This window comes from Copadichromis virginalis, linkage group LG7 (assembly GCF_057382275.1).
Source record: "Copadichromis virginalis isolate Kocher_CV1m ecotype Utaka linkage group LG7, C_Virginalis_male_GT1.1, whole genome shotgun sequence".
NCBI lineage: Eukaryota > Metazoa > Chordata > Actinopteri > Cichliformes > Cichlidae > Copadichromis > Copadichromis virginalis.
In genome coordinates, this window is record NC_140624.1 from 11,483,820 (window position 1) to 11,511,679 (window position 27,860).

Sequence of the window (27,860 nt, forward strand, 5' to 3'; positions counted from 1 at the left end):
TGTGGCCATTTTACATTTCGTAGTGTGGCGTCGCTGCGCACGAACAGCCAATTATTTTTTAAAAAAAATCTGGCGATCCCTTGATTCTTAAAATGTAAAATGCCAGAAGAGTGCCTATATATCTAAATATAATTTAAAAAAATAAAAAAAGTGAAACATTGTTACATTTGTATAGATCTGTGCACTGTTAACTAATGAAAGTATTGAAATACAGCAGCGCCAGACACATAAATCCAGCCTTAACAGCGTGCTCTTTTGTAAAACGCAAGAAATGTCCGCTGACGTTATACTAACCATCCAAATAACGTTGTAATTTTCTTTGGCATGACGTGAAAATGTGTGCACTTAATGCTAATTAACCCTTAAAGGCGGGGAAAAGTTAAAAAAAAAAATCAAAAAAATCAAAAGAGTTTGTAGGACCCAGTGTATTCAGTTTATTCCCAAGTATTCCGTTTTATAAATGGCAGGATTTCACAGGAGTCTGCCCACTTTTGTTGCCTTTGATTGATGTAAAAGTTTGTTTTCATGGTTTAAATTTAGAATAGGATGATAAATCATATAAAATAAAAACTGTTTTTGTTTATATCTACATATAAATCTAATCTGATCTAATCCTGTGTAATGTACTGAGAGCTGCCACAGTCAAGGCTGCTTTTTGCCAGTGCTAAAATAGAACAGCTGATCAATGGGGGTCAAAGAGGGTTCCCTCTCCAGTCCCTGGCTGTATGGAGTGTGTTTATATCTAATGGCTCATTGTCTTGGTTTTCAAAGGCAAAAGCTTCTGCTTCAAATGCACAAAGAAATTAGTTTTTGAAAAATAAAAAAAAGGAAAAACTAAAGAAATTGAATGATAGAGAGGATTAAGCATTCCAGCTTTTTGTAGTAAAGCTTCTTGTGACACTTTGCATCAAGTTTCCCAGATTAAACAGAGATAGTCATGGAGTTCATTTCGATTTTTTCCCCTTTAGTTCAAATCTTTATTTCTTTGGTGGTGTTTACGCCAATAATCTGAATTGTAAAAAAACTTTCAGTTTATCATATCATCATGATCTGCTGTTCGTATATACATTAAGTCTGTTTGGCACACCCATCACCACAAGTTGCTCTTTTGCCCGCCTCACATCAATTGCATCTCTCTGCTTTGAGCCCATCAATTGTGCTTGAGTTGAATGTGTTTGTCAGCTACGCTGCATATGCTTTATATCTTGATAAGTAAGGAAACTGATAGTCTGACCTCGGTTTATATGGAAATGGAAGAAAAATAAAAGTAACACGGTAGTCGTACCACAGTCATGTTCTCCCCCTCTGAAGGCCACAAGCACATCTGAGGGTTGGAAGATAGGCAGTTGCCCTCAGATCTCGGCTCTCTGTGGTGCATAATACATCAGAACTCATGGAACAAAGAATTTCATAACAAAGGCTGCGGACAACATTAGAGATGCAAATGTATCACTTGAGGATGATGTTTACTTCACCGGGTTGTAGAGGGACAGAATTTCCAGTGCTCCACTAGGGGGTAAAAACCTTCTTTGCTCTCTTCATTTCTGTAATCTGTCCATACCAATAAAATGCAATTAAACTACTTTTTAACTTTCGCCACAGTAAACTTTCCATGCCATGGCGTCGAAATGCGCAGCAAACAAGTCTCTAAAAGTCTAAAGGGAGTGTGTGAGGGCGATAGAGACTCGGTGTTTGGAAATAGATTGTGCAAAAATACTCTTGAAAGAGAAACAGACTCGGTTTTGTTGATTGGAATAGTAGTGAGTTTGTGAACTGTTTTATTGGCTTGTGCTGTTCGCACGGAGTGGTCTCGTATGCAGACTGATGCGCTTAACTTCATCACTTGGCACCACTGCTATTAGAGTTATAAATAGATATGTCACTGGCAAAAGTGGGGTCGTGTAAGTACAAGCACCCGCTGTCCTGTTCTGTGCGGGTACACCAGTGTTCCTGTTCAGTTATTTATGAAAGAACATGTTGCTTCGGAAAAAACCTGAATGACGGAATAAATAATCAAGCATCAGTGAACACTGTGTTTGACAGGCACCCCTCCTACTTTTCCCTTTGGGGTATGGCATATTTGAAGTTCAGCACTCTTTGTCATGACGGGGTAAGTGGCTCAGATATGATTGCTGTCACTCTGCTCTAAGGTGTACTTTGTGGTTACATAAAGCCCCCCCACTTCCTTTAGGTCTTCCTGGAGACTGGATGCAGGAATGCCTAGTCACACTGCACCAAAAGAGTGTGACAAGCGTTCACAGCCCTGTGTTGTGTGCACACATACAAGTTTATTGTGCAACATCGAGTGTGTACTGCAGCAGGACTCAGCGTGGCAGCCTGAGTCAGTGGCGTGCCCCTGAGTAAGGATGTAAAAGTGTGTCACTGGGCTAGTTTGTGAGAGTGCAGTCAAATGCTGGCCTACCGCTCCTCCAGGCTGCCAGCTGAGGTTTACAATGCTTAATTAAACACTTTATTTCAAGTGGCATGTCACTGGATTTGCTCAAATGCAGTATCCGTCCGACTGCACATACATCATCATTGGCTGCCGGTTTAATGGTCCGTAGAGTATTTTACAATTTGCGAGATGATGATTGCAAATGTTAGCTCTTCTAATGGATGGCACTCGCTTTATCAGTAGAAAGCTGTTTGTTTAAAAAGAGTGCTGATCTATCCTCCGTGGCGCGGAGGATCCCAGAATGTCTACAAGAAGCCTTTTCTATACTCATATTAATCTGTTGAGTGTTAAACACTAAAGATCATAACACTGCATTTTACTTTATATTCCTTTACGTAGGTCATTTTTTTTATACATGCAGCAGACCAGAAGGCTGTAGAGTGAAGCTGACAGTCAAAGAACTAATGAAAAAAGATATATTTTTAAAACTGTATTTTGGGGCAAAATCAGGTGAACATTTAAAATACTATTACTTTAGGTAACTTCAAAATAAGTGTCCAAAAAGGTGCCAAGAGGTGAGACATGAACTTGAAACCTCAAAGTCATTGTCTTTTAATACAAAAACAACTGTGCCTGAGTGATCTTTACCACATCAGTGTGCAGTTCCCCTCGGTTTCGTAGTCAGGTCTAACTTTCATGCTCGTCACATCTGGTTTCAAACCACAGAGGTGGTGAAGGCTGAGGCCGTCAGCACTAAGCTCCATCACAAGAAGTGACATCAAATTGTCTACATCCATCTTTTCCAGACATTAAATCAAAATCCTTCAGATGACATTTTTCTTAGTTTTCAAATTCTCTATAGGTTTTCACACTCCCTCCTTAAAGAAATTACATCACTGCAAATTCATATTGCTGTTTTGAGCGTGTGCAGTGTGTATGTAAACACAGCCTGTTACCTCTTGCCCTCTTCCCTCATTCTGGGTGAGGGGGAGTGCCTGTCTGAGAGTTGTTGTGATGGGTAATGTTACCATTTGGGGTTTTGGTGAAATCTGAGCCACAGTGATTGAAGTAAGGTCCACTGAGTGGACACGGTCCACAACACTGCTGGTCAGATGACTTCCAGTATGCTGGGGATTAGAGCCAGTTGATGTGGCAGGTGTGAGGGGATAGGACAGCAAAGTGGCCAACTCCTTCACCGTTCGAACCTTTTAATGATCATACTGATTTTATTGGTTGAGAATTCATATAATTTTGGAAAAACACAATTTCAGGAAGTTGATCATTTGCTATAAGCGCCTTTGGTTGCTAGGCAACCCTTGAAAATAAAACCAGACCCTTTATGATTGGCCTTAAATGAGAGGGAAATAGGAAATCTCAGCTAACCTAGGCTCAGTATATATACACTAATAAAAGTGGTAGTTAACACGATATGATCAACATGGGCTTTTTTCTGGAATTCAAATAAGAATAAAAAAATGCAGATTTTAAATAACAAGAAGTGCAGAATATTCAATGGAAGTCAGCAGACTGGTAATTGAGTGTTTTAAGTTGTCTGTTAAAGTCTGCAAACATTTCTTTCTGCCCACATGCTCTGTTTTTACAATTTCCTTTAAGACTGTCGTTCTTCTTCCTCTTTTTGTGTTATAATTAATGATTAATCCACAATGGAAACAGTTCTATGCATCCCTGCTTGCACTTTGCACAGAGCCCACCAACAACTTTATGTCAGTAACTGCAGGGGTCACAGAGTTTTCGGGACCCTTAAAATCGCTTCAAAATAAACACAGGGAAGAGGAGTCTTCCCTAATAACCTTCCCGGAGTTTACAGCTGGATGTCTGATAAAGGATACAGTTCCAATACAAGTGTTTTCCCAGAAAGCTCAGTTTGTGGCCTTTTGATAAACAGCACGGCATGTGGTCCCAGATTGCTATCTCATTTTTTTCTCTCAGCCAAAACCGAGATGGCGTTTATTTACGTGTGAGGTATGTTTACTGGATCCGAATCTGATTTTACGTGAAGCTGAGATAAACGGCAGCCACTTGCCTCGATTTCATTCGACGGGGACACGTTTGACCGTGCACGTGCTTGTGCTGGTGTGTGCGTGTGTTTGTGTGATGACATTTCCACAGAGAGACAGGGCAAGGTTTATCAGTCATAAACACGAGCCGATGGATCCCATCACGCTGTGAAGATATGTGTGTTTACTCAGCAGTGTGAAGAGCAAAGGTACACGGGAGGAGAGAAGGAGACGCGTGTTATTTGGGGTTATCATGTTATGGGGACGCTGTTGCTGAAATGTATCTGGTGTATGTAATAATGAATAAAGGATTTGGCGTCTTAATCTTATTTAAGCATCGTTGTCTTCGCAACAAATGAGCTGACTGGCAAGAATCGGAGAATCCTGGAGGCTTAGTTTGAGGCAATGTCTTTCTCGGTCTTTTTGCAAGGAAATGATTGGAATTCCTGGTACTTAACATGCCTAATGAGTAGAACAAGGGAATCACAAAGAGGAAGTCTGTGTAATTCCTTTCATTTTATTCTTTCTGGCTTTCTTTGTGAGCGTAAATCTGCTTTGTATCGACGGCACTCAGAAAGACATTTACTGCATAGCGGTTTCTGTTTGCTGCCATTTTACACCAGGATGGCCCCTGATAGCTATTCTTGGCAGAAATCTTATCCTTCCCTGGCCAGACGCCTCCTGATTTTATTAATGCCCCCATCAGGAAGTGGAGCCTAGAGTTTCTCTTTACTAACAAACAAATTAGTCTTTGTATTTGAGTGGCTCCACCCCTCCTCCCTCTTTCCCCCGGCTGCTGGAGAAGCTGGAAGAAAATTCTCAATGAAACAAAGAAGACATGCAGCTCGATGGCTCATGAGTGGAGCCCAGGGGCATTGGTGTTGATTGGGGAAAGCAAATACTATTTTCTACTGGAGTAATTGTTTCCGTTCTAAATTTGGACATGTGAAACACCCCTGCAGGAACAAATATAGCCCGTTTACCCCCATAAAGATTACAATTTCTATTTTTGGTAGAATAGCTTTAATGAAGCACATCAAACATGGCTTTTTTCCCCTTTTTTTCTTTTCAGAAAAACAACCATGAGTAAAGTGAAGTTAATATACTAACAGAACTATTTGTATGCTTGTTAGATTTCTATGTCATTGTTCTGTAGTCTAGAAAAACAATCTGGAGGCATAGTGTTCGTGCTGGGAGTGGAAACTGTTTAGCTCTTTTCTTTATCCTTTAGCTCTCAGTAGACAGTGTTTTGACAAGACAATGAAAACATGTCTGTTTGCCTCATTGGATGGACACCGTCACCGTGTTGCTCACGGTGACGGTGTCTTAAGCGCCTTTAAGAACATAACAGGTTTAACCTAAGAGCTTGTATGTCATTGCATTTCCTGAGCTGATTGTTGAACCCTCTTTTAGACACTGTTAAAAAATATATATAAATGCAACTAGAAGATATTCTGATTTCATAACGATTTAACATACAATGCAAGGGAATTAGTTGTTCTTTTTCTGAGATTCACAGAAGATTTCTCTTAGGCTTTTTGACTGACAGTTGATTCCCAAACACTGGTGTATTTACCCCAGAGAGTACTTGAGCTGCTGTATGAAGGAATGTGAAAAAAAACTATATAGAGAAAAATGTGATTTATAGTCAGTTTCTCTAAAATTAATCACTAAATGGAACGAAATAGTCAGGGGAAATGGGTAAAATATGGATGTTTGAATTAAAAATGGACTATTTTAACTTCACTGGAGTAAAATGTTAAAATAGGTAAAATTAATATATGAACTGATTAAATAGCTAAGTTAAAAAAAAGACAATTATGTGATAACGGACGAAATAGTTGGCTTAAGAAAACTGATGAACAGAAAAACAGTGAATTGGTAAACAGATTGATACATTATGAAATGATTAAAAATAATAAAAGTTTGAATAAAGTTTGCAAAGGTGCTGAAGAAGTGAGACTGTATAATCTACTTTGAAGCATTTACCTTTCTTGCATTGGGCTATTCAAAGGGTATTCAGTGTGCACAAAGAATTGAAGACAATGTAGGATGTTACCTGAACAGGCAAGTACAGCAGATGTCATATCTAAGTCTAATCATATACCCAGGATTTTCTTTATAAATTTCCTTTGTGTCATTATAGGACCAAGAGTTATTTATTTATTTGTTTGCTTTCTTCTTTGACTGGCTGAGCATCTATTTACTGTCTTGTATTTTATTTTCATGCTGATTGATGACTGTTACTTGTGAAGTAACTCATGACTTCCAGTGCTCCATGGAAGCATGTTTTTTTGCTTTTCTAACAAAACCTGTTGACACCTTGTCGCCTGGGGACAGACATGACTAACTTGGCGCATCCAAAACTGCATACAGCATGTATGTAATTGCATGTTTCACTGCGATAAGGTTTCCCTTGGTGTAGTTGCTGTTTTGCACAATTAATAGGATAGCCGATTATCGTCAATAAAAAATGCAGTTTTTTTTATTGTGTGTGTGTGTGTGTGTATGTGTGTATGCATCTGCCTGCCTGCCTCTCTGTCTGTTTGCATATGGGTGTGTGTGTGTGTGCGGTGTGAAGGGATGCTCCAGGCCTTGTGGTTTCAAGTGCTGTTTTCCGAGAACAGAGAAATAGCTTATTTAAATGTTGGGGTTATCTGAGGTGAAGGACCACATGTCTTCCAACGAAATGCAGGGTTTTTGTCTGATGTGATACAAAAGATGTATGAACATGTTAACTCTCGCACTTTATTGTGAAAGTAAGCGACTGTTTCTCTCATCACCCTGTTCACCTCAGCTGACCTTGGTAAGAACCTCTCCCCCCGTGTCGCACTTAAAAACTCCTTTCCTGAGAGAGCAGTGAGAATAAATTAATTTCTTTCATGCAGCGTAGGAACTTGGTGTAAACATGCTGTTTTTCCTATATGAAAAACTGCCAGCAAAGTACCAACTTTACTGTACTAACAAGATTATGTTTCAAGAAGATTACTTACGTGGAAATCTTTTGGCATACACAATCTCCAGGCTGTATTTCCCATCGAACACTGCTGAAACTGTGTATATGATGCATATGTACTGTAATACTCTTCTGTTGTTCTTTTTCTTTGTTTCTCAATGAAGAAAACAGTAAAGATTTTTTTTCTGTGTGTTGCAGTCTGTGGCCCGGATATCGACCTCCGAAACGACATCGATCAATTTAAGCGTCTTGAGAACTGCACGGTGGTGGAGGGCTACCTGCGCATCCTCCTCATCAACGAAAAAACCAGCAACAACAGCCAGCAGGAGGACTTCCGCTCCGTCAGCTTCCCGAAATTGACCGTCATCACCGGCTACCTGCTTCTGTTTCGTGTCTCGGGCCTCGATAGCCTCAGTGTGCTCTTCCCCAACCTGAGCGTCATTCGTGGGCACAACCTCTTCTACAACTACGCCCTCGTGATCTATGAGATGACCAGCTTAAAAGACATTGGGCTTTACAACCTGAGGAACATCACCCGTGGGGCCATGAGGATTGAAAAGAACCCTGAGCTCTGCTACCTGGACTCGGTGGACTGGTCATTTATTATGAATACTGAGTTCAACAATGTTATCAACGGGAACAAGAAGGCAAAGGAATGTGACAACGTCTGCCCGGGGATCATGGAGGATAACCCTCTTTGTCAGCAGACGACGTTCAATGACAATCGTAACTACCGCTGCTGGACCTCCAACCATTGCCAGAAAGGTAACCCTGAACTTCTTGGTAGTTTTCATCATGGCGATGTTTGAGCGATGCTTTGTGCTGCAGTAGAGTAAATGCGGACGTGGCTTTGATCTAGCTCGGAGGTTTCCAGCATCACAAACATGAAGAAATTGTAAATTTCTTCACCAGTGAACAAATCCCATGAATCTATGCAGTGTTTTTCCTTCATTTCCGTCAGGCAGTCAGATTGTCCATGGGCCAGTGCAAACATTTCCTCTCTGTTCGTTACAGAGACCTTGTCTTTAGATCAGGCTATTTGTGGAATGAAGGATGGCTGCAATATAGAGCACCAGGTATTAGAGAGGCATACTCAGTTGAGGTTAAAGTTGCCCTGCCAAGAAATGAGGTAGTCTACCTGTCTGGACCATGTCAGCTAAATATTTGCCTGAGGGACATTTTGCGATTTATGAAAAGGGGTATATTGAAAAATAAGGGGGGGGAGGGTAATTCTTGTTTAACTTTGGCCTTGCGGTAGGGTCATGCATTTTTTAACAGTTCAGGGGAGGGTCATATTTTTTTATATTCATTGCATTTAAATTCCTTCCATTCTGTAGAGTTGAGTCAGTTCATTTATGAATATCTGATACTTTGTGCATCCATACAGCAGGCGGGTGTAGCACCTTGTGGTCACATTACTTATCTTCACTGTCTTTTTCACAGATTTTAGAGTGTGAGACAGTTTGTGCTTTCAGATCAGAAACTGGGACAAGTAGATCTTCCATCTCATGCCTCTTCAAAACAACTCTGTCAACCACTTCGAGTCTTTATAGGCCAAAAAGATGAGCAAAGAGGCTTTTTGGAGGAATTTTATGTTGTTGTTGTCTAACACATTTCACCCACTCTTTCCATGAATTTAAGTAATTATTGCTGTTTGCTGTTTGGTACTGGAGGACACTTATATATTCCAGCAACTACTTTGTCAGGTGTTTCTGCCTGCCTGCGGGCAGATGATGTCACAAAATGCACACAAAACTATAAGGGTGTCTAGATGGGAGCAACATGAAGGCTTAGCTTGAAGACTGATTTGGTCCAACATTGTCTCTGGTTTGAAGTTCAGTTACAGGTCATGAAAATTTATTCAAAGTTGGAGTCAGGTACACATTTACAAAAGGGCTCATCGATCTATGCGTCAGAGGTTTGAGTTTTTTTAACCATCTGTAACTAAAACTAGCACATGATGACATTTTTGTGTGAAAACAGTTTTTTTTAATATTCCCCCTGCCCATTTTTGAAGGCATCTGTGCAGGTGCTAGGATTAGTTTGAAGTCACAAACACCCCTGTCCTTCATCCCTTCAGGGAACCTCAGAATAAACAGTGGAAATCAAGCTTGCTGCGTTTTCCTATTGACCAAGTCGATCTCTATAGGAAAGCAATGGTGTTCACTGTGTGCGTTTTGTGACCTGCTGGTGCTCCCTGTATGTTATCAGCCCTTTGATCAATACACAATGAAAATGAACAAGGTTTTGTATGGTTGTCTTTGTTCAAAAACATTGAAATCTTAAATGGGCATATTTTACAAATACCATACATAGTAAAAGGTGCAAATCGCCTGTGATGACTTTTTAGTCACGTCTGTTCTTCCCACACTAGCTGCTATGTGGGGTTTTGTGGTGAAACCCTCTGTTGTTCTCACAAAGCGGACTTGAGAAGCAGAGCCGGAGCATTGTTTGAACCAGTTCACTTCTCTCAGAGGCCCAGGCGAGGTCAGGGTAAAAGCATTCATCTAGAAGGCCTTGAGGTCTCAAGGCTGCAGATAAAGGGTCTGGGTTTAGCTACACAGTGGTAAAAAAGGAGGAGTTACTGAGGCAAAAATAAGATACAATGAAGCTAGAGCAGATCTGTGATGTCTTGTAATATTCCAGGCTTTGTGCCTGTCTTTGTTTTTATGAAGGTTTGATGTGTCTCTCCTCCCCGCTTAAGATTCCTCTCTCCTCCTTCCTCCGCCCCTTTGTATAATTGCCTTGTTTTTCTCCAGTACAGATGTTCCTTCAAGGGCATGCAGTGGTATTCTAGTCAATACAGCCCGGTCTCCTCTTTAATTACACAACATGAAGAGGGAGTGATGTCTGCCTAGCTCACTGCTTTGCCCTCTGGGCCTTTCCAAATGTTTGTCCGCTCACCAGATACTGTTTCCCACACCAGGTTTGGGTGAATTAGACCAGGGTTTCTCAGAAGTGAGCTTTAATATGTTGCGTTACATCTGGATTTACTACAGGATGGACGTGAGTAGGAGTGACTGTGCAGAGAAGTGCAGATTGGAGCAGAAATTCTGGGTGCCTTTTAGTGGCAGGGAGAGATGCATAGAGAAGCTGTTTACAGGAGGAGGGGCATGGAGGGGAAATGTCAGACAAATGTCAAGTATACAAGCTCAATGCCAATGTCTCGCTGAAGGGCAGTGTACAGAGTGTTGAAAAAGGCCCCGTTCCTCCCACTCATCTATAACCCCCATGCTTCCTCGTATATCCTCTCTGCCTTCCTCATTGTTACTCCCTCCTCTTTGTATATGTTGTCTGTTCTCGTCTTCCTAACTGTCGTTCTCCACTTCACTTAGCCTCAGTCTCATCTCTGATTGTCCTTGTCAGTTGTTCTGCTGGTGTTTCGTTTTCTATTTTCACCTAACTCTTTTCTGCAGGGCTTATCAGGGGCTGTTAACAGCTCCGGCTGTCAGATATCTCTTCATTGTTTACTTGTCAAAAGGCACTTACTCACACACATGCACACACACACACACACTGGTCAGAACCACCAAGCTTGTTTGGCGAGACCCTGGCTCCTTCCACGCTGCCAGCTGCTTGCTTTGAGTTATGGGGGATCCCATGACTAAAGAAGTGTGGCCTGCTTCAGATGTCCTCCTCAGGTCTCTGTGTTTGCTGTAGACAGTCCTGCTTTTTACTGGACCTTATCCAAATCCGCATAGTCAATAGGCAGTTGCAATTAGGCAGATGAACACTAAGCATGCCGCTGTAGTCACGGCTGGTCTTAGGGCCGGCTAGTCTTCATAGCTCCACTGGGAGGCACACACTCTCTTACCCGCTGGTTCTCACATAGCTCACGTCTTTATGCAATAGAATATTCATTTATGGTATGCTCAGCCTTGCAGGCACTCCGGTCTGGTTTCTCAACCTTAACTTACCCTGTCTAATTTAAAGCAGCACGTCTGCCATGCTTTATTTTTATATTAACAAATGCACGTCATAATGATTTATTTATTGTTTTTAAGAGTAGTGGGACATTAGGGTAAGTCAAAACTTTAGCATGAGGAGACCACAGACTTTGCTCTGGAGCCCTGGCTGTTGGGAGAGCTTTGCACCAGTCTCGGAGACTTTGCATTACTTTGCATTTAGTAATATGTTTGCTCTCTCTCTGCCAAAGACCTACTTGATATCTCTGGCCTGAGTGCTCTGACCTGAATCCACTTCAGAACTGAAGTGGGTTTTTTAATAAAAACAAAAACAAAACAAACCCCCTCCTAAAACCACTATTTTACTGTAGAGCAAGGTCTCACAGGCAGATACGATCTAGTATTCTTCCTGATGAGTAATAGCCCCAATGCTGTTAAGTTTTCACAAATCTTCCCCACATATAATAGAAAGAGCAAAATGAATCATTCTGACTGTGGCATCCAGTCGGTCTTATCTAAACGTGTCAAAACGGTGCCATTTAAAAATAAGTCGAAAGTGCTTTTTTTAAACAGCTAGTCCTGTAGTTTGTGAAAATGAGTAAACAGTATTTTTTTTCCACTAAGGAAAATATAAAATGTCACAAAGCTTGGGTTTCAGACGGTGTTAGGTCCTTGAGTATTTGAAATCTCAATTCTAATGGGCCTCTGGTCTCTCACAGTGCATAATGATCATCTCTCCACCAATAATTATAACTCTGTGGTATGCAGTGTTTGAGTCTTTCAGTAATAGATGTTTCGCTTGGTAAATTAAGAGGAAATGACGATAATGTCAAGGTTGCACGTTTTATCAGTGCTTGCACCTTCTTTATCCTATTGCTCCATGGAAAAATCCAGCAGATGGCTAAGAAAAGGACTCGGAAGTTGGCCCGACTTCATTTTTGAGCTAATGTTATGCCTTGGATGTTCAAACAATGATTATTTAACACCTTAGTGTTTGCAGGGATTTAATCACCACCTCTCCAAATTCGCCCATACCTGGTGTTTTGTAAGAGTATGGTTACACACTGACTAGCCAGTTTACTTTTGGTTGTTTTCCTGGCTCTCTGCTGATTAATTTCATTCAAATTTCCTGGAAATAACCACTCATTAAATACATTTGTGCAAAGTGGTTCTACGGTGGGTTTGCAAAGAATAAACTAGATTTATTGATCTCTACACCTCTCGTAACATGGAGTTAGTAGAATTGTGTCTGCCACTTTAAGTATATAAGGTAGACATTCCTGCTGGCTTAGTCATTGCAGTTGTGAGGGGATAAAGAGGGGGGAAATACACAGCAGAGGCTGTGTGCGGACTACACATGGAAAGCCGTGGAGAAACTTTATGTGCTATTTCGAATAATAAAGTTTTAAACTGATTTGTGTGTGTGTGTGTGTGTGTGTGTGTGTGTGGTCTGTTTGGTGTATGCAGCCATTGTTGTGTAATATAGTGAGCCAAGTTCATATGATTGTGCCTTCCCCCTTCTTTTGTTTAACCAACATCCAACAGTAGATACAACGAAGCTTTTGAATATTTAATGGCTTCTGGAGCTTATCAAAGTCCTGCGGTTACAGGCACAGGAAACAGCTCAAATACCAGTCTTGAGAATCCAGTGCGTTCCTGGGGGCATGCTCAGCACCATGACAAGTTCCCGTACATCCGCTGTTTCCACTGGGCACAAACTACTTGCCTGCGCTTTGCTCCAGTTTGTACAAAGCTTGGGCGGAGTGCCAGCGCTGGTGACAAAGTGAGGAGAGTCACTCACTCCCACCATCCTAAAGCCACCAGACTGACCATGGAAAAGTCCCATCTGTCTTGGTGTCTCCTGCCATGTTCACTATATCACTGTATCACCACAGCTCCTGCCTGTGTGTGGTTTCTACCAAGAACTAAAAGAGAATGTAGTCAACATACTGCAACCCTGCTGGCACACTGTGCATGGCCCCTATTAGTTCCCATGAGATCAGGATACTATTGATTCACAGTGTTATAACTCCATGGTGTCACAAAAATAAATGCATTAAATAGCAAATAAAGCTCCCTTTACAGCAGCCCTTTGTTTTCTGGGTTCTCAGATGTCTCTTCAAACCAAGGACAAGAGAAGCAAAAACAAGTTACTAATTGGTTTCTTTGCACGTGTGTGTGTGTAATACATGGGAAAATATATTGTCTTCTCTGAATTTATCAGGCATAGATTTTTTAGATTTTATTTACTATATTGTCTTCACATTTTATTTGACTTATTGAAGCACATTTGGCAGTCAGTGGTTATGTTAGCATTAGATAAAAGAATAGTTTAGTGAAATTGTTATTTGCTTTCCTTGAGGCAGTTTATTTGCTGTGGCACGTTTACAGTGTTTTTAATTGTTGACATTACATGATACACAGTGCAGCTACAGTATATAAATTCTTTTTTTGACAATACATCATTAGGTTTTTTCTGATAGGATATTAATTACAAGCAGTTGACGTGTCTTTCTGCGCTGTCATCCCATCTAAATCCTATCACCCACCCTCCCTTCTCCTCTTTCGCCTCTCATGGCCTTTGCCACATTTCCCACCATCTACGTCATATTCATAAATGTCATGCTCAGGGCCCGTTTGCAGATGATATTGGTGCATTAGCCCAAACAGAGACCTTCTTCACCGAGTACCCAGAACCTGAGCCTTGTTGAAGTAAAACTCAACTTGGTTACAAATAGTTCTTCTGCTCAATTGGTTTTATTGGTTGCCTTTGGACTTTCGAGGGGCTCGTGTTGCGATTGGTCAGAAAGGAATTCATTTTTCCTCAGACTTTAATGTGTTTTGAGTTTCATGCAAAGACAAAATTGAAACGGATATTATTTCACTTCGCTGTTTGGGCCAAGAGTGGTGAAAAGCCACAGACACGTGTTGACTGCTCTTACTAACTTTTAATGTCAACAGCAGTGTCTCTCTCTGTTATTTAGAATCGGTTGCAAGTTTGCAAAGTTTCACCGAGTCATGATGACACGGCTGTACAGTGTGCTATTGTCCATGTATGAACAGCAAGGCTTATTGTCTATTAATGCTTGACTCTGTGAGTTTATCCGACTCCTGTCCTCTGTGGCCTACAAAGGTCTCCTCTCAAAGCACTGACAGATTAGATCCGCTTCCTAGGATTGCTTGATTGACCAAAATAGGACCTGTGTGTCTCGCTGCCAGGCTCCAAAGAGACTGACTGACATACTTGTACTCACATCCAAACATACAGACATATGCTCTCTTCTCTCACGTGCCATCGCTTTTGACAAATTTTCCTCAACTTGTGCCCACTGTGACTGTATCTGCTGTGTTTGTGCATGTGTGTGTGTGTGTGTGTGTGTTTGTGAGTGAGAGAGAGAGAGAGAGAGAGAGAGAGAGAGAGAGCCTGTGTAAGTGTCAGCCCAGTGTGTAATGTGTTTCCAGCCTGTTTGATGCCTATTTGAGCCACCCAGTTCCTCTAGTGTTAGGCTGCCTGCTGGCTTGTGGCTGCGCAGCTCAGGAGCTGTGACTCATCCTTTGCTCTCACTACTCATTCATAGTATTCATAGTATTCATTCAATACTATAACACCCCCACCCCACCCCCAGCTCTGTGGTAGGTTCCCCTCAGTCCTGCTCTAAATGGCAGGGCGGGATGAGGGCTATCGCCACCTCTTAGCGACGCCTCTGTGAGAGGTGCGAGAGATGAGTGCCTGTGTCTGCTGCCTGTGCCTGCCTTCGGTGCCTTAACTGTGCCTCTGTCTGCCTGCCTGCCTCAGCTCTATCCCTCTTTATAACTCCGGCCACAGCAGCCATTTACTCATGCTAGGCTGACTTGGCTGTGGCTCCTGGGAGATAATGCGCCATGCCTGCAAGTAAGCTCAGAGCATGGGTTAATTCCACAGTGGGGGAAAAAACAAAATCTCCTGCTGACAAATCTCTCCTGCAGAGGTGAGGATGTATGCTGGCATGCCACAGAGAGAGAGAGAGAAGAGTATCCTTTTTTTTTTCTTGCCAGAATAGTTAGGTAGGTTCACTCAGGTCACAGAAACACTGGTCCTCTATTCTCTTCCCTTTAAATGTGTGGCAAGGAGACCAAAGGAGGATCTGAGCTACTCTTGTCTACCTTCCTCACCACACATGGCCAAAATGTGTGTGCTTCTTTAAAAACTGTTGGCCTCTGTTTGTTTTCTTCCATTACTTCTATAAACTATAAAAATATAAAACATGTATAATTACTAAGAGCCGTTTTGTATCCTGCAGCTGCTTAACTAACGATGAATCACGGATCCTATGGTTGTGTTCGTACGTGTCTCTTTTGTGCGTACGCTATCTCTAAAGGAGATATCGAGCAGGCCTCGGCGTGCCAGTGGTGATTTGCCGTCTGTTCTTTTTCGGAGCATGTGTACAATGAGGAGATGAAAGGACATAATAAAATTACAAAGGAAACCTCATGAATTACACAGCTAGATGAAATGCCTCTGACAACCACACACTTCCCTTTCAGGCCTTATTTCAAGTTTACCAGCATGAGGATTTAGATTACAGAAGTTTGAACCAAACTTTGGATAAGGTTGGCGCTTTAAAAAATCTTCCCCATCTAATGTTTGGTGTCAGCAATCGATGAAGGAGTCTTAACTTGTCTAATGTCATTAGCCTGCTTTCTGTCAGTGGCTTAGAATGACCTTGACCCTGTCCTTTGCCTCCCCTTCCTCTCTTCGTCTTGTTTGGGTGAGATCCCCAGAGTCCAGTGCAGTTGTCAACGCGCAGCCTAATGGGCTGGGTGGCTGGGGCTCCTCTGCCTTCTCCAGCCCTCTTGGCATAGTTCTCTTGGCAGACCAGCAGCTCCTTGGCCATTCGCCTCAATGGGCCACTCCAAAGCAGTAATCACCAGCTGGTGCTTTGTTAGCATCAGGGTGGCCCCCAAGATGAATTATGGCTCTCAACTTTGAATTATGGTTTCTTCTGAAATCCAGCAGCGTGTGAAGTTCCGATCAGGATTCGCTGTATTTCCTCCTCCGGCAGGCGTGGATGCAAAAGCAGTTTCATTCATAAAAGCTTTCAAAGAGATGACATGTCACTAGATCATCGCTGATTTCCTCCCAGTTACTGACCACAGCAGAGCAATGTCCGAGAAGGGGATGTAGAGTGCGGAGGATGGTGAGTGTGTGTGTCTGTGGCGGGGGGGGGGGTTGTTGGATGAAAGAAAGCTCTGCAGCTGTATTGCACTATGAAGCAGTCAGACAGCGGCTTGTTACTGTGTCAGATAAATATAGAGGTCTCTAGAGCTCTGCACTGCAGCTCTATCTCTGCTAGCTGCTTAAAGGAAGGGAAAGGCCGCGTCACCTGGGAGATGCCACTCTCCTCATTCATCCTCACTAAATTGGCTTTAGATTTGCAGGACATTAAAGATTATTGAGAATCTGTAGGGATAGGGTGGGGTATAAGGTGAACCACAGAGAAGGGCTGACGTTAGGCACAAGGTACGCTTTAATGTTTTATGCCCACATACTGTCTTTTCACAGAGCTGTCATCCGACAGCACACTTGAGCTCAGTAGCTGTCATGATTTCATCCATAGCACTTACCGATTTCTTATGTTTATTGGCTTAAAAGTTAAGAAAATGGTGAGTGATGGCTTTGCTAATTCAGCAGCAAGTGCGCCAACCGACCCGCTGTGTATGCGTGTTTTGGTCCGAGCGCGCTTGTGCATCCTCCTTATAACAGCCTGGCTCATGAGGTCTGCTGATCGAGCAGAAAGTGCAGCCTGTTGGGGGTAAAAGAGGAGGTGCATTAGCTCTCCTTTCATCTATTTCATCCTCTTCTGTTTGACGAGCGCACAGTGGTTGATAAGCGTCCAGCGCGCCTTTGAAGTCCCAATCGGGACTTCAGTTCAACCCTGCCACCACCACCCACCCCCATTACTGCGTCAATTACAGAAAGGCTTTGCAGGCCTTGTTTGCACTTGAGTGTGGATCAGGCTCCTCCCTGTGGCTGATAAACATACAGTCTCCATGTAAGCATCACCCATTGTCATTCATATTTTATTACTCACACTCGTTTACTCAGCGTAGGCGCTCCTCTGTCATCCCAGCTTAAGCTTTTGTTCTGTTGCACCTCTGCTTTTATGTATGATCTGGTTTTAAAAAAGTGCTTGGCTTTCTTTGGATGAGTAAGTCAACGTCCATTGTTTCACCCCAGCTGGGAAAAAAAGACCCTGCAGGTGTATTCACTGAGTTGTAGTCTGTTTCTCAACCCTTCTGAGAAGTTGCTCTGTCCTATATGTACTGTTGTTAGCACTTTTCCAGTCCAGGCATGTACTTGCTTGTAAGAAGCTTGTTGTTGCATTCCACCTACCTCCCTGCATAATATATGGTATTAACTTCCAGCCCTTTTGTTTGTGTCTCCCTTGGTCTGCCTGTGTGTGAGGTAATGACACTGATGCTCGTCTTCAGACAAACCCCTCAAACTTTGGTTTCCTTGGAAAACAAAAACTCCCAAAATTAAGAGAACACTTGGGCAATTTTTAACTTTTACTCTTGGTGTGATTTATAATCAAGATTTTGGATTCCATTTACTGTTTATATTGTCACTTTATTTGCAGCAAAAGACACAATGCACTGTTTGTCAGTAAAGATTTTCACCTTCAATATTCCATTTGTCAGGAGCTGATGTGTAATTTATGTGTTCCCTTCACTTTTTTTTTGACCAGTATATATTTTAGTGGGTAGGAATGAAGCCTTAGTGTGGTGCTGGGGAGGAAAGACAGGAAAAAAAGAGCCATAGTCCAATTCAAACACGTTAGATTGTTGCTCTTTCTGTACGTAAAAATAGCCTCGCATAAAGCAAAAGGCCACATTCCTTTTCATATATGCGAGCGTTACATCAGTGGAACTTTTATTTATTTTTCTTTGGTTAGGATCAACAAAACTAGGAAATCTTTTTGTTCCTGCTGTTTTGTTCCTGATTGTTCTAAGAAGGCAGGGCCTTCAATGGCCGTTGTTTCCACTGTATGTTTTATTTACAGTAAAGATTTTGAAAAAAAATCTTTACTGTAAATAAAACATTGTCTCTTTTTCAATACTGCAAACGGACTTCCTGTTTAGGGATATCATAACCGCTGAATTCGAGCTTGTTTTGAAATCTGTCCATTAACATTTTTTTTCCCCCCCACAAAGAGCGTTTTTCTTCATAACAGCATGTCCTTCAGTCAACAGCAGCTTTTTAAAGGACTAAGATTAACTCAAAATACTCGGCTTCGTGTTTAAAGTAAATGTCAAAACCACCACCTCCAGATGTGTGTCATCTGGAAAATAAACCGGGGACCAAAGATGGATGAGAAAGGATGTGTGACACTGCCTCTCGGCATGTACTGTACCTACTGTATGCACTGTATATATGTACGTGCTTATAGCGTGCTCAGACAAAAATAGCTTTTGTTTAATTAGCGGTGTGACGTGCATGTTTTTGCTGTGCATATGTGAGTCATTCATCTGCACTAAGGAACAGTTTCCTCAGGCTCAAATCGACGCATGTAAAGGTTTCTTTCCCCTTTCTTCTGGTTCATGGCTTCTTTTTTTCAGATTAGTGGTTCATTGTGTTTACATCATCGCCATTAGAGCTGGGTTAGGCAACATGTTTTTAGCATCACGGGAAGAAAGAAAAAACGGAACAGCTTTTCAGGATATTGTAATTGAAACATTTTGAGAAGGAACTAGAGCCCTGTATCTCCTCTTCTCTCTGTTTTCAGGCTTTATAAAATCCAGCCTGTGACAAAACACTTTAATCGATCGCAGGTATTTTCAGACAAGAGTAGATGAGTCGTACAAAAGTTATATAAAGTGCAAAACATTTCCACAGAAAAAGTGACACAGGGTCAGAGCAGGTTAAGCGTAGGTCTTTCCTGGAAAGGCAGCGTTTGAATCCAAAGTGATGCCGTTAAACAGGAGTTTCATGAAGCACTGTGAAGATCCAGCGTGGTGACTGCTAGGGAAAGGCCACCCAGTGACGGCGCTTTCAGGCTGTAAGAGAGAACAACACCCACAGTAAGATTTTGCTCTGTGGTTGGTGAGTGTCTCGGCTTGCCCGAGGTGCATCACAAGGTGCTGAACTCATGGCTCACATAATTCATTTTTAAAAACATAATAAATATACTTGTGACACCCGCAGGCACTAAATGACGCAATAAAGAACTTTTCCATCTCTAGTCAACTTTGGGATTTTGCACAAGACAAAATGAACTCAAAGCTAATGAATGTTACTTCGTCTTCTATTTTTCCTTTTCAGATAAATTATTTTACGACATTTTACTAATTAGGGTTTTTTTTTTTTTTAGCCTTTCAGTCACTCAGTCGACGCTGACCCGTTTCAAATTGAAGTAGAACAAAAACCTGCTAAATGTCTGTTTTTGTCCTCAATGTTGCTGTTTCATTTTTAATTTATAGCATTCTGCACGGTTTACTCAAGCTGACCTTTAAATGCCCATTTGATGCTTCTCTTTGTGGAGTTTTTGGTTATGATGGTTATGTGTGTGCTAACTGGTTATGTTTTGAATGTTTTGAATAACAACTACCTGTACTACAAGTACCTGTTCTCCTTCATCATTTTTCTTCTTATTTAAACTGGTGTTTGCTGTTCTTCCAGTGTATCTTTACATAGCATGCCAGTGCCGTGGAATCAGACAGACCCGGCATCTTACATCACGCACTGTGCCGCCTCCGCTTTTTACTTTTCACGGATCGGTCAGTTTGGGTCTCCTACTATTTTCCACATCCTGGATAAAAGCAAAAAAAAATGTAATGACCAAGAGGAATAAAAGTGCACTATTCCTGCTTGGAACATGAGAGTGAGGTGGGAGAGGAATTTACTTTTTTACATTTTTTTTGCTTAGGTGTGCGCTGATGAGAACGATGAGGTCAATGAGAGCATTATGGATTGTCTTTGAAATTATGTGGCTGTCTGATACGTGTGATGAAGCAGGACTCCTCTTTGTGTGTAAGGACAGTGGGTGCACAGACTCTGTGAATGGCTCACATTGTGAGCCACTGTGTTGGCACCAGTGGCTTTACTGGCACGTAGATGTAGAGTCAGATATGCTGGACCCTGGCCTACTCTGTGGTATTATTAGTATTCTGTATCTCTGCAGAGGTCCTGCACACCTCAGCCTGCTGAGAAGCTGTCATGTAGAATCTCAAATCAAGGAATGGTTTGTTTTTACACCTTCCTGTCCACTGAGTTTTAATTAAGTGAAAGCCCAAAGTGGCTGAAGTACAGGGGTGTTTGCCTAAGTAAATATAATATTTAAGACCGGCAGCGATACCCCCTGAGAATGGGACCTTTTCTAGTGACTGCCTCCACTGCAGGATTAATTTAAGCTCTTGGAATTGGGATTCAACATTTTTTTTTTATTCAAATGTGTGGCTCATTTTTTTTTTTAGCTATCTTTATGTTTGTTATTTTTTCTTAATTGTGCGTAGATGCACAAAAAAGAAAAATCACAGTTAATCCCTAAAACTCAATCTGTGTCTGCTCCCAACAAATTTTAACATTGTATATTACAATTAAGTAAGTGTGTATTTCCATTCACGCCACATGGCAGCAGACACTAGCCCAGTGTTGTTTTGCATTGGAGTGTATGTAAATATCAGAGGGGGTTGTTATTTCCTAGCATGTAAGTACGTGCTCTGCCCAGTGAGCTCTTCGGTGCCGCCATGGAGACAGACACATCTGCATTTGGCGCGTCGCTTAGTGCCTGCGGGTGTCAGAAAATGCTGCACACAAGCTTGTGTTTAAGCTCTTGGCTCCGGTGCGGTGGGAGGAAGCGGCCTCTCGGGGCACAGCAAAGAGAGCCTGTGCCGTCGCCTCTTTTTAAGTGCAACAACAGAGATGTCGCTCTTGATTTACGGAGTATGAGCTGGGCGGGTCGTGTCCTGACAGAGAGGCCGGCTACTTGAGGAAGAGGAGGGGAGGAGAAAAAAAGTCAAGAGTGGAAAAGAATTGAGAAGAAGCAAGTGAGATGGATGCTCATCCATGTCCATCCAGCAGTCAGAACACATCCAGACTGACATCTGTACAAGACCAAGTCACGTGTTTATGATTCCTCGGGTCCCAGAAATACCCCCAGAACTCCAATCTCTGACCAAGCCAAACGGTTAGGCTTCTCATTAAGTAATCACCATCAGCTTAGGCTGCTGAAATATTTGGCAGTGAAGAAATGAAAATGTAACTATAAAATGTAATAAGCAACCTCAGTGCGGTAAAATGCTGCCTGGAGAATTTATTTGTTTGTATATGTATAGTGTATGTGTGTGTGTGTTATGTTTGGATGAACTGTGGAAAACGGCTGTGGTGTCAGGGCGACATACAGAAGCATTGTGCTTGGAAGTGTGTTTGTCTGCGACATTATTTCTCCTACCCTGCTTTCGTTTTTTTTTTCTGTCACTGACAGACACACCCATACCAGGAATCTCTCGTGGTTTTTACCAACTTTGACTTTCTCATGTAAATACTTACCCTTTGAATGGCCCAAATTAGGGCTATCATGCTGAAGATTGATTCAAGATATTGGCCACGGGCCACTGTGGGGATGGTCTGCAGCGTCGCATTTTTTCTGACATAGCTCAATGGAGGAGCTCTCGCATGTCTGCCTTTGTGATGGAAAAGGCTGTGTTTGTGTGTGTGTGTGAGTGTTTTAGGAGGTGGAGTAGGCGGGTGTGGGGTAGGGGGAGGTTAGGCCTAAAGAAACAACAGCGACTGCTCTTGAGTATGTCGCCTGTTCCCAGCTTCTTGGCAGTAAATTTGATCAGAAAAAATACACGCTCTGGCTTCACAATGCAGGCCTTTGTCTCTGGTCGGCATCGGAACCGTAAACCATTTTGGAAACTGTTTCCAGCTTATTAAAACGTTTCCAGACCGTGACTGTTGAAGCAGTGAGTTTTCCAGTTAGTTGCTTGGCATCCTTCCCCATCTTAGGTCTGTCATGGGCATCTTCAGAGAGTAAAGACTGTGGCTAGGATTAACTATTGGACTTCTCTGCTATTCACTTTCTCCTCTCTCTCTCTCTCTCTCTACCTCCCCATGCCCCCTTGGCTTTGATTAACTGTGAAGATCATAAGCCAGTTCAAGTGTGGCCTCATACCCTCATTGCCCAGTGTCATTGTTCTAACTAAACTGCTCTCTTCAGCAGGAATGAATTAGCCTTTTGTGCACCAATGGCCTCTTTACAAATAGCCATTAATGTTCTGTTAGTTTAGTTTGGACTCTGTTTAAGTTAAATCACAAGCACTATTAGGCAGTGTAGGCTATTACAGACTTGCCGCTAATTGTCGGTGGAATTGAAATGACATTGTGAGAATAATTAGATTTCTGTTCTCATTTATTGGCTCCAATGTGTTTTGTTTAATCTGAGTTTAATCCGGTTGTCGCTCCCGATATCGTTTCTGAATTGATGTCTTGTAGATCATGGGTGCACGGCCCCCTTGTTATTGTACACCGAGGTGTTCATTGCTCTCTCCGTTACCTTCTCTTCTCTCGTCCCTTTCTGGATTTTTGCCTGTCGCTACAATTCATATGACCATAAATCTTCTAACTTTGTTTTCTAATGTGTGTTGCTGCATTAAACTCCCAGAAGAAAATGTCTTAAATGGACTAAACAGAAACATGAGGAAGCTACTGAAAAGAAAACGCTGTTCTTTGATTTCGCTTGGCTAATTTATTTCCACTTAGAAAATGTATCCTTCATTGTTCACTAGTGCTTTCTGATGCCCTGCGGTCTGTGACCTCCGAGGCATCTTTTGACACTTTTTGAACTGAATGTAAAAATCAACATGGATTTCTCCCTCATGACATTCTAGATTTCCCTTGAGCTTTTGCCATATTTGTATTTTGTCTGTTCTGTAACATTTTACCCCTGGTTCCAGGGTTACGTAAATTCAGTCTTGTGGCTGGCTTCCCTGTTGGCATTCTTGTCGCATACTGAAGATTCCTCTGTCTATGAGAGAGATAAGGAGAGAAGATACAATGGTGGCGAGGAATGGGAGATGTCACAGAGAGCAGACAATGGGCAGATTCTGTTAAATGAGCCAACTGGTATTGACTCAGGCTTACTGCAACTTATCGTCTAATTGCCACAGTGTTGGCATTATTCCCTGGGTGATATGTGGCTGATGAAACTAAATCCCAGATATATGGCTTGGTGAAGAAATGCTCTAAACACAGACAGTGTTTTGTAGGACACTACATGTTTGGGGGGGGGGGGGGGGGGGGGGTGTCTGATTCTCACAGGGAGATCTGAAACAATACCTTTTGTTTCCTCATTGCTTGCTTTGTCTGATAAACTCTGACCAATAGCTGAAAGCTGTTGACCCTCCATCACCAACTGTTCTCCTGCTACACTTGTTAATTCCTCACCCTTCTGCTGATTCTCACCCCGACAGCTCCTAACCTGGAAGACCACCTCTCTGCACTCTGGGTACTGTTGGCCCGTTTACCTCACAGTAAAAAAGAAAAAGTGCCTTGGATTGGGCAGGGATTATATAAGACTAGCGACTTAGCTGTCGGTACAGTTGATTTCCACTGTTACAAAAGGATAACAGTACTGTCTTCACGTAATGTCACAAACTGAAAGAGGACATAACCCCTGTCCTCCAGAAACCTAATTTCTCACTACTTCTCGTCTTGTTCATGCCCGTGGCGAATCATTTACTTAGGTTTCTGTGGCTGTTTTCACACAGGAACTTTGGACAATTTCAGAAGATCGGGTCGGGATATTTTCCACAGCTGTCCTTTCTCACATGTAGCACGCAGAAGAAAATGGTCTGTTTCAGATGCGTTTGCACTCAGGGAAATACTCTGTGTGGTTTAAGCGAAGGAGCTGCCTTCATGTATGCATGCAGGAGGCACCACACATGACACAAGCTCACTAATAATGAATGCACCTGTGCTGTTTGTGCATCAGTACATTCCAACATTATATAGAATTTGTACTGAGAAGTTGACAAGGTTAATGACAGCTTAATATAAAAACTGACTGTGTGGGGTATTTCTCACATGTACTGCTGTTGGGTGATGTTGGGGGGGTTCAGGGGTGCACTACATGTATGAAAATGGGATAATATGTATCCTTTCTTCTGCTGTCAGTCACATGGAAAATATGGATGACGTCTTCGGGGTTGTCAGGTTAAGTTTTGTTTGTAGACATTAGTGTTTTCTGAGGCTTCATACACCAAACTAACAATTGTCTAAAGTGAAAAAAAAAGCTTTTTCCTATAATCCAGTAATCCTTATTTGGAGACGTGTTCACACTTTAACCCATATTCCTCATGCATTTGTAAGGTTACCTAAGGCCCCCTCAAGAGGGATACAGCTTAAATTAAGAATGCATGACGGTAAGTGATCCGCTGGCACGTCACTTGCACTCAGCTCAGCTTCTCTAGAATGCAGTGTTTAGCCTCTAAGACCCCAACAAATGAGTTTATTTTTAGAAAATCCCACTTCTTATTCCTCTTAATGGCGATTATGGGGTGACGACACATCTATTATTTTTTTTCATGAGCTGCACTGGAAAATGCCATGTTTGAAGGGTACGTGGGCTCTGCGCAGTCGGTGCGGGCGCACTCGTTTGTTGGTGCCACTTCTCCCCTAAAGGAAAAGGTCCTTTTCTCTCTCTTGACTCTGTGATCATATGTTTGGAGTCGTTACAATTGTGCACATCAAGCATTTACAGTGGGGCAAAAAAGTATTTAGTCAGCCACCGATTGTGCAAGTTCCCCCACTTAAAATGATGACAGAGGTCAGTAATTTGCACCAGAGGTACACTTCAACTGTGAGAGACAGAATGTGAAAAAAAAATCCATGAATTCACATGGTAGGATTTGTAAAGAATTTATTCGTAAATTAGGGTGGAAAATAAGTATTTGGTCACCTCAAACATGGAAAATCTCTGGCTCTCACAGACCTGTAACGTCTTCTGTAAGACGCTTTTCTGTCCCCCACTCGTTACCTGTATGAATGGCACCTGTTTGAACTCATCATCTGTATAAAAGACACCTGTCCACAGCCTCAAACAGTCAGACTCCAAACTCCGCCATGGCCAAGACCAAAGAGCTTTCGAAGGACACCAGGAAAAGTATTGTAGACCTGCACCAGACTGGGAAGAGTGAATCTACAATAGGCAAGCAGCTTGGTGTGAAAAAATCAACTGTGGGAGCAATCATCAGAAAATGGAAGACATACAAGACCACTGATAATCTCCCTCGATCTGGGGCTCCACGCAAGATCACATCCCGTGGGGTCAAAATGATCATGAGAACGGTGAGCAAAGATCCCAGAACCACATGGGGGGGACCTGGTGAATGACCTGCAGAGAGCTGGGACCAAAGTAACAAAGGTCACCATCAGTAACACACTACAACGGCAGGGAATCAAATCCCGCAGTGCCAGACGTGTTCCGCTGCTGAAGCCAGTGCATGTCCAGGCCCGTCTGAAGTTTGCCAGAGAGCACATGGATGATACAGCAGAGGATTGGGAGAATGTCATGTGGTCAGATGAAACCAAAGTAGAACTTTTTGGTATAAACTCAACTCGTCGTGTTTGGAGGATGAAGAATACTGAGTTGCATCCCAAGAACACCATACCTACTGTGAAGCATGGGGGTGGAAACATCATGCTATGGGGCTGTTTTTCTGCCAAGGGGACAGGACGACTGATCCGTGTTAAGGACAGAATGAATGGGGCCATGTATCGTGAGATTTTGAGCCAAAACCTCCTTCCATCAGTGAGAACTTTGAAGATGAAACGAGGCTGGGTCTTCCAACATGACAATGATCCAAAACACACCGCCCGGGCAACAAAGGAGTGGCACCGTAAGAAGCATTTGAAAGTCCTGGAGTGGCCTAGCCAGTCTCCAGACCTCAACCCCATAGAAAATCTGTGGCGGGAGTTGAAAGTCCGTGTTGCTCGGCGACAGCCCCAAAACATCACTGCTCTCGAGAAGATCTGCATGGAGGAATGGGCCAAAATACCAGCTACTGTGTGTGCAAACCTGGTAAAGACCTATAGTAAACGTTTGACCTCTGTTATTGCCAACAAAGGTTATGTTACAAAGTATTGAGTTGTATTTTTGTTATTGACCAAATACTTATTTTCCACCCTGATTTACGAATAAATTCTTTACAAATCCTACCATGTGGATTCATGGATTTTTTTTTCACATTCTGTCTCTCACAGTTGAAGTGTACCTCTGGTGCAAATTACTGACCTCTGTCATCATTTTAGGTGGGGGAACTTGCACAATCGGTGGCTGACTAAATACTTTTTTGCCCCACTGTATGTGTGTTGGCTCGGCTTAGAGCTGTATGAACTATTGATGGTTTCTATGTGTGGCAATTATCCGGCAATAATGGATTGTGTTCTTCCTGAAAATCAGGAAGAAGATCATGTTGTTCTTCTCATACCTCCGCCAAGGAGTTTATGGGATTTTCTTTGTGTTTTTTTTATATATTTGATTTTTGCCTGTTAATATAGACAGAATTTAACCCAACTTCAAATGATTAACATTGTTACTTTTGCCATTTTCTATTAAGACATAGGGCAAAATTGGACATTTTGCATCATATTTTCACTACAGAATATGAACTGAAAGTATTAAATTTAAAAGCTGTTGCCTTAATGTTATTAAAAAATATCAGAAGCTAATCTGCAGCCAGCTATCCTTTTAGATCTAGGAAACGGATTCATGCATGATGTGGAATGTATTTAAAACAGTTGTCAGTGTTCTTGTTACAACTGTTAATAACTGTTAATGCTATTGTTAATAATTGATTACAGTAAAAATCTGTGTTTTGCACTTTTCCTGCTGTTTTGTTAAAAACATAAGAATTAACAGAGGTGGTCCTCTGCCTCCACATGCCTCCCACAAACCAGGTTTCAGTGTTTTGTCGGTTTCATCACAGGATTTAATTAACGAGCTGGAATTTAGGTATTATTGTAGTTCAGGTGCAATCAAGTATGCTGAATTCCACAAATTTCTACAAATGTTTGGACGGTTGAACCCTTTGAAGTCCCTGCAGGATTGGCAACAAGCTTTTCTGTTCTCCCTGTGATCCAAGGATAAGTGGGATGGATGCCTTGGAACCATTTCCCTTGTTTAAATCTGTAACTGGATTAGAGGTACCCTCAGGAGAAAGGTGCCATAATAATACAACATTACTGCACAACAAGCCCTGCCTGCATTGCTCTCATAAACTGTATGCTAAACTGATGCGTTTGGGGAGGGGGCAAAACGCGTATCACTGCTGGACACCTGTGGCTCAGGTTTACAACTTCACAGCATACCCCCAAGGAAGGAAGAGGATACAGAGGAAAGGAAAAATATGGTTCTGCAAGTGAAAAAGCCAGAGAGCATTAACTCCTCTGTGAACTGAGGAAACAGCCAGAGTCCTTCGGGTCTTCCCTGACAGCTGCGGCAATCTGAGAACTAGAGGCTCACCTCTGACGAGAGAGGGAGAGCGCAAAGAGCAAACACAGCCATCGGACAAAGTGGGGTTAAGAGCCTGCTGCCATGTCCCATGTG

The 27,860-nt window shown here is 42.2% G+C and overlaps 1 protein-coding gene across 1 annotated transcript in view; it reads left to right on the forward strand.

Moving 5' to 3' along the window:
• The window catches only part of igf1ra (insulin-like growth factor 1a receptor), a 72,719-nt gene that overhangs the window by 1,598 nt on the left and 43,261 nt on the right, over positions 1 to 27,860 (forward strand). The window contains exon 2 of the mRNA XM_085461733.1: positions 7,568 to 8,134. Coding sequence (XP_085317859.1) covers positions 7,568 to 8,134 — 567 coding nt within the window. The remainder of the gene's footprint in view (positions 1 to 7,567; positions 8,135 to 27,860) is intronic.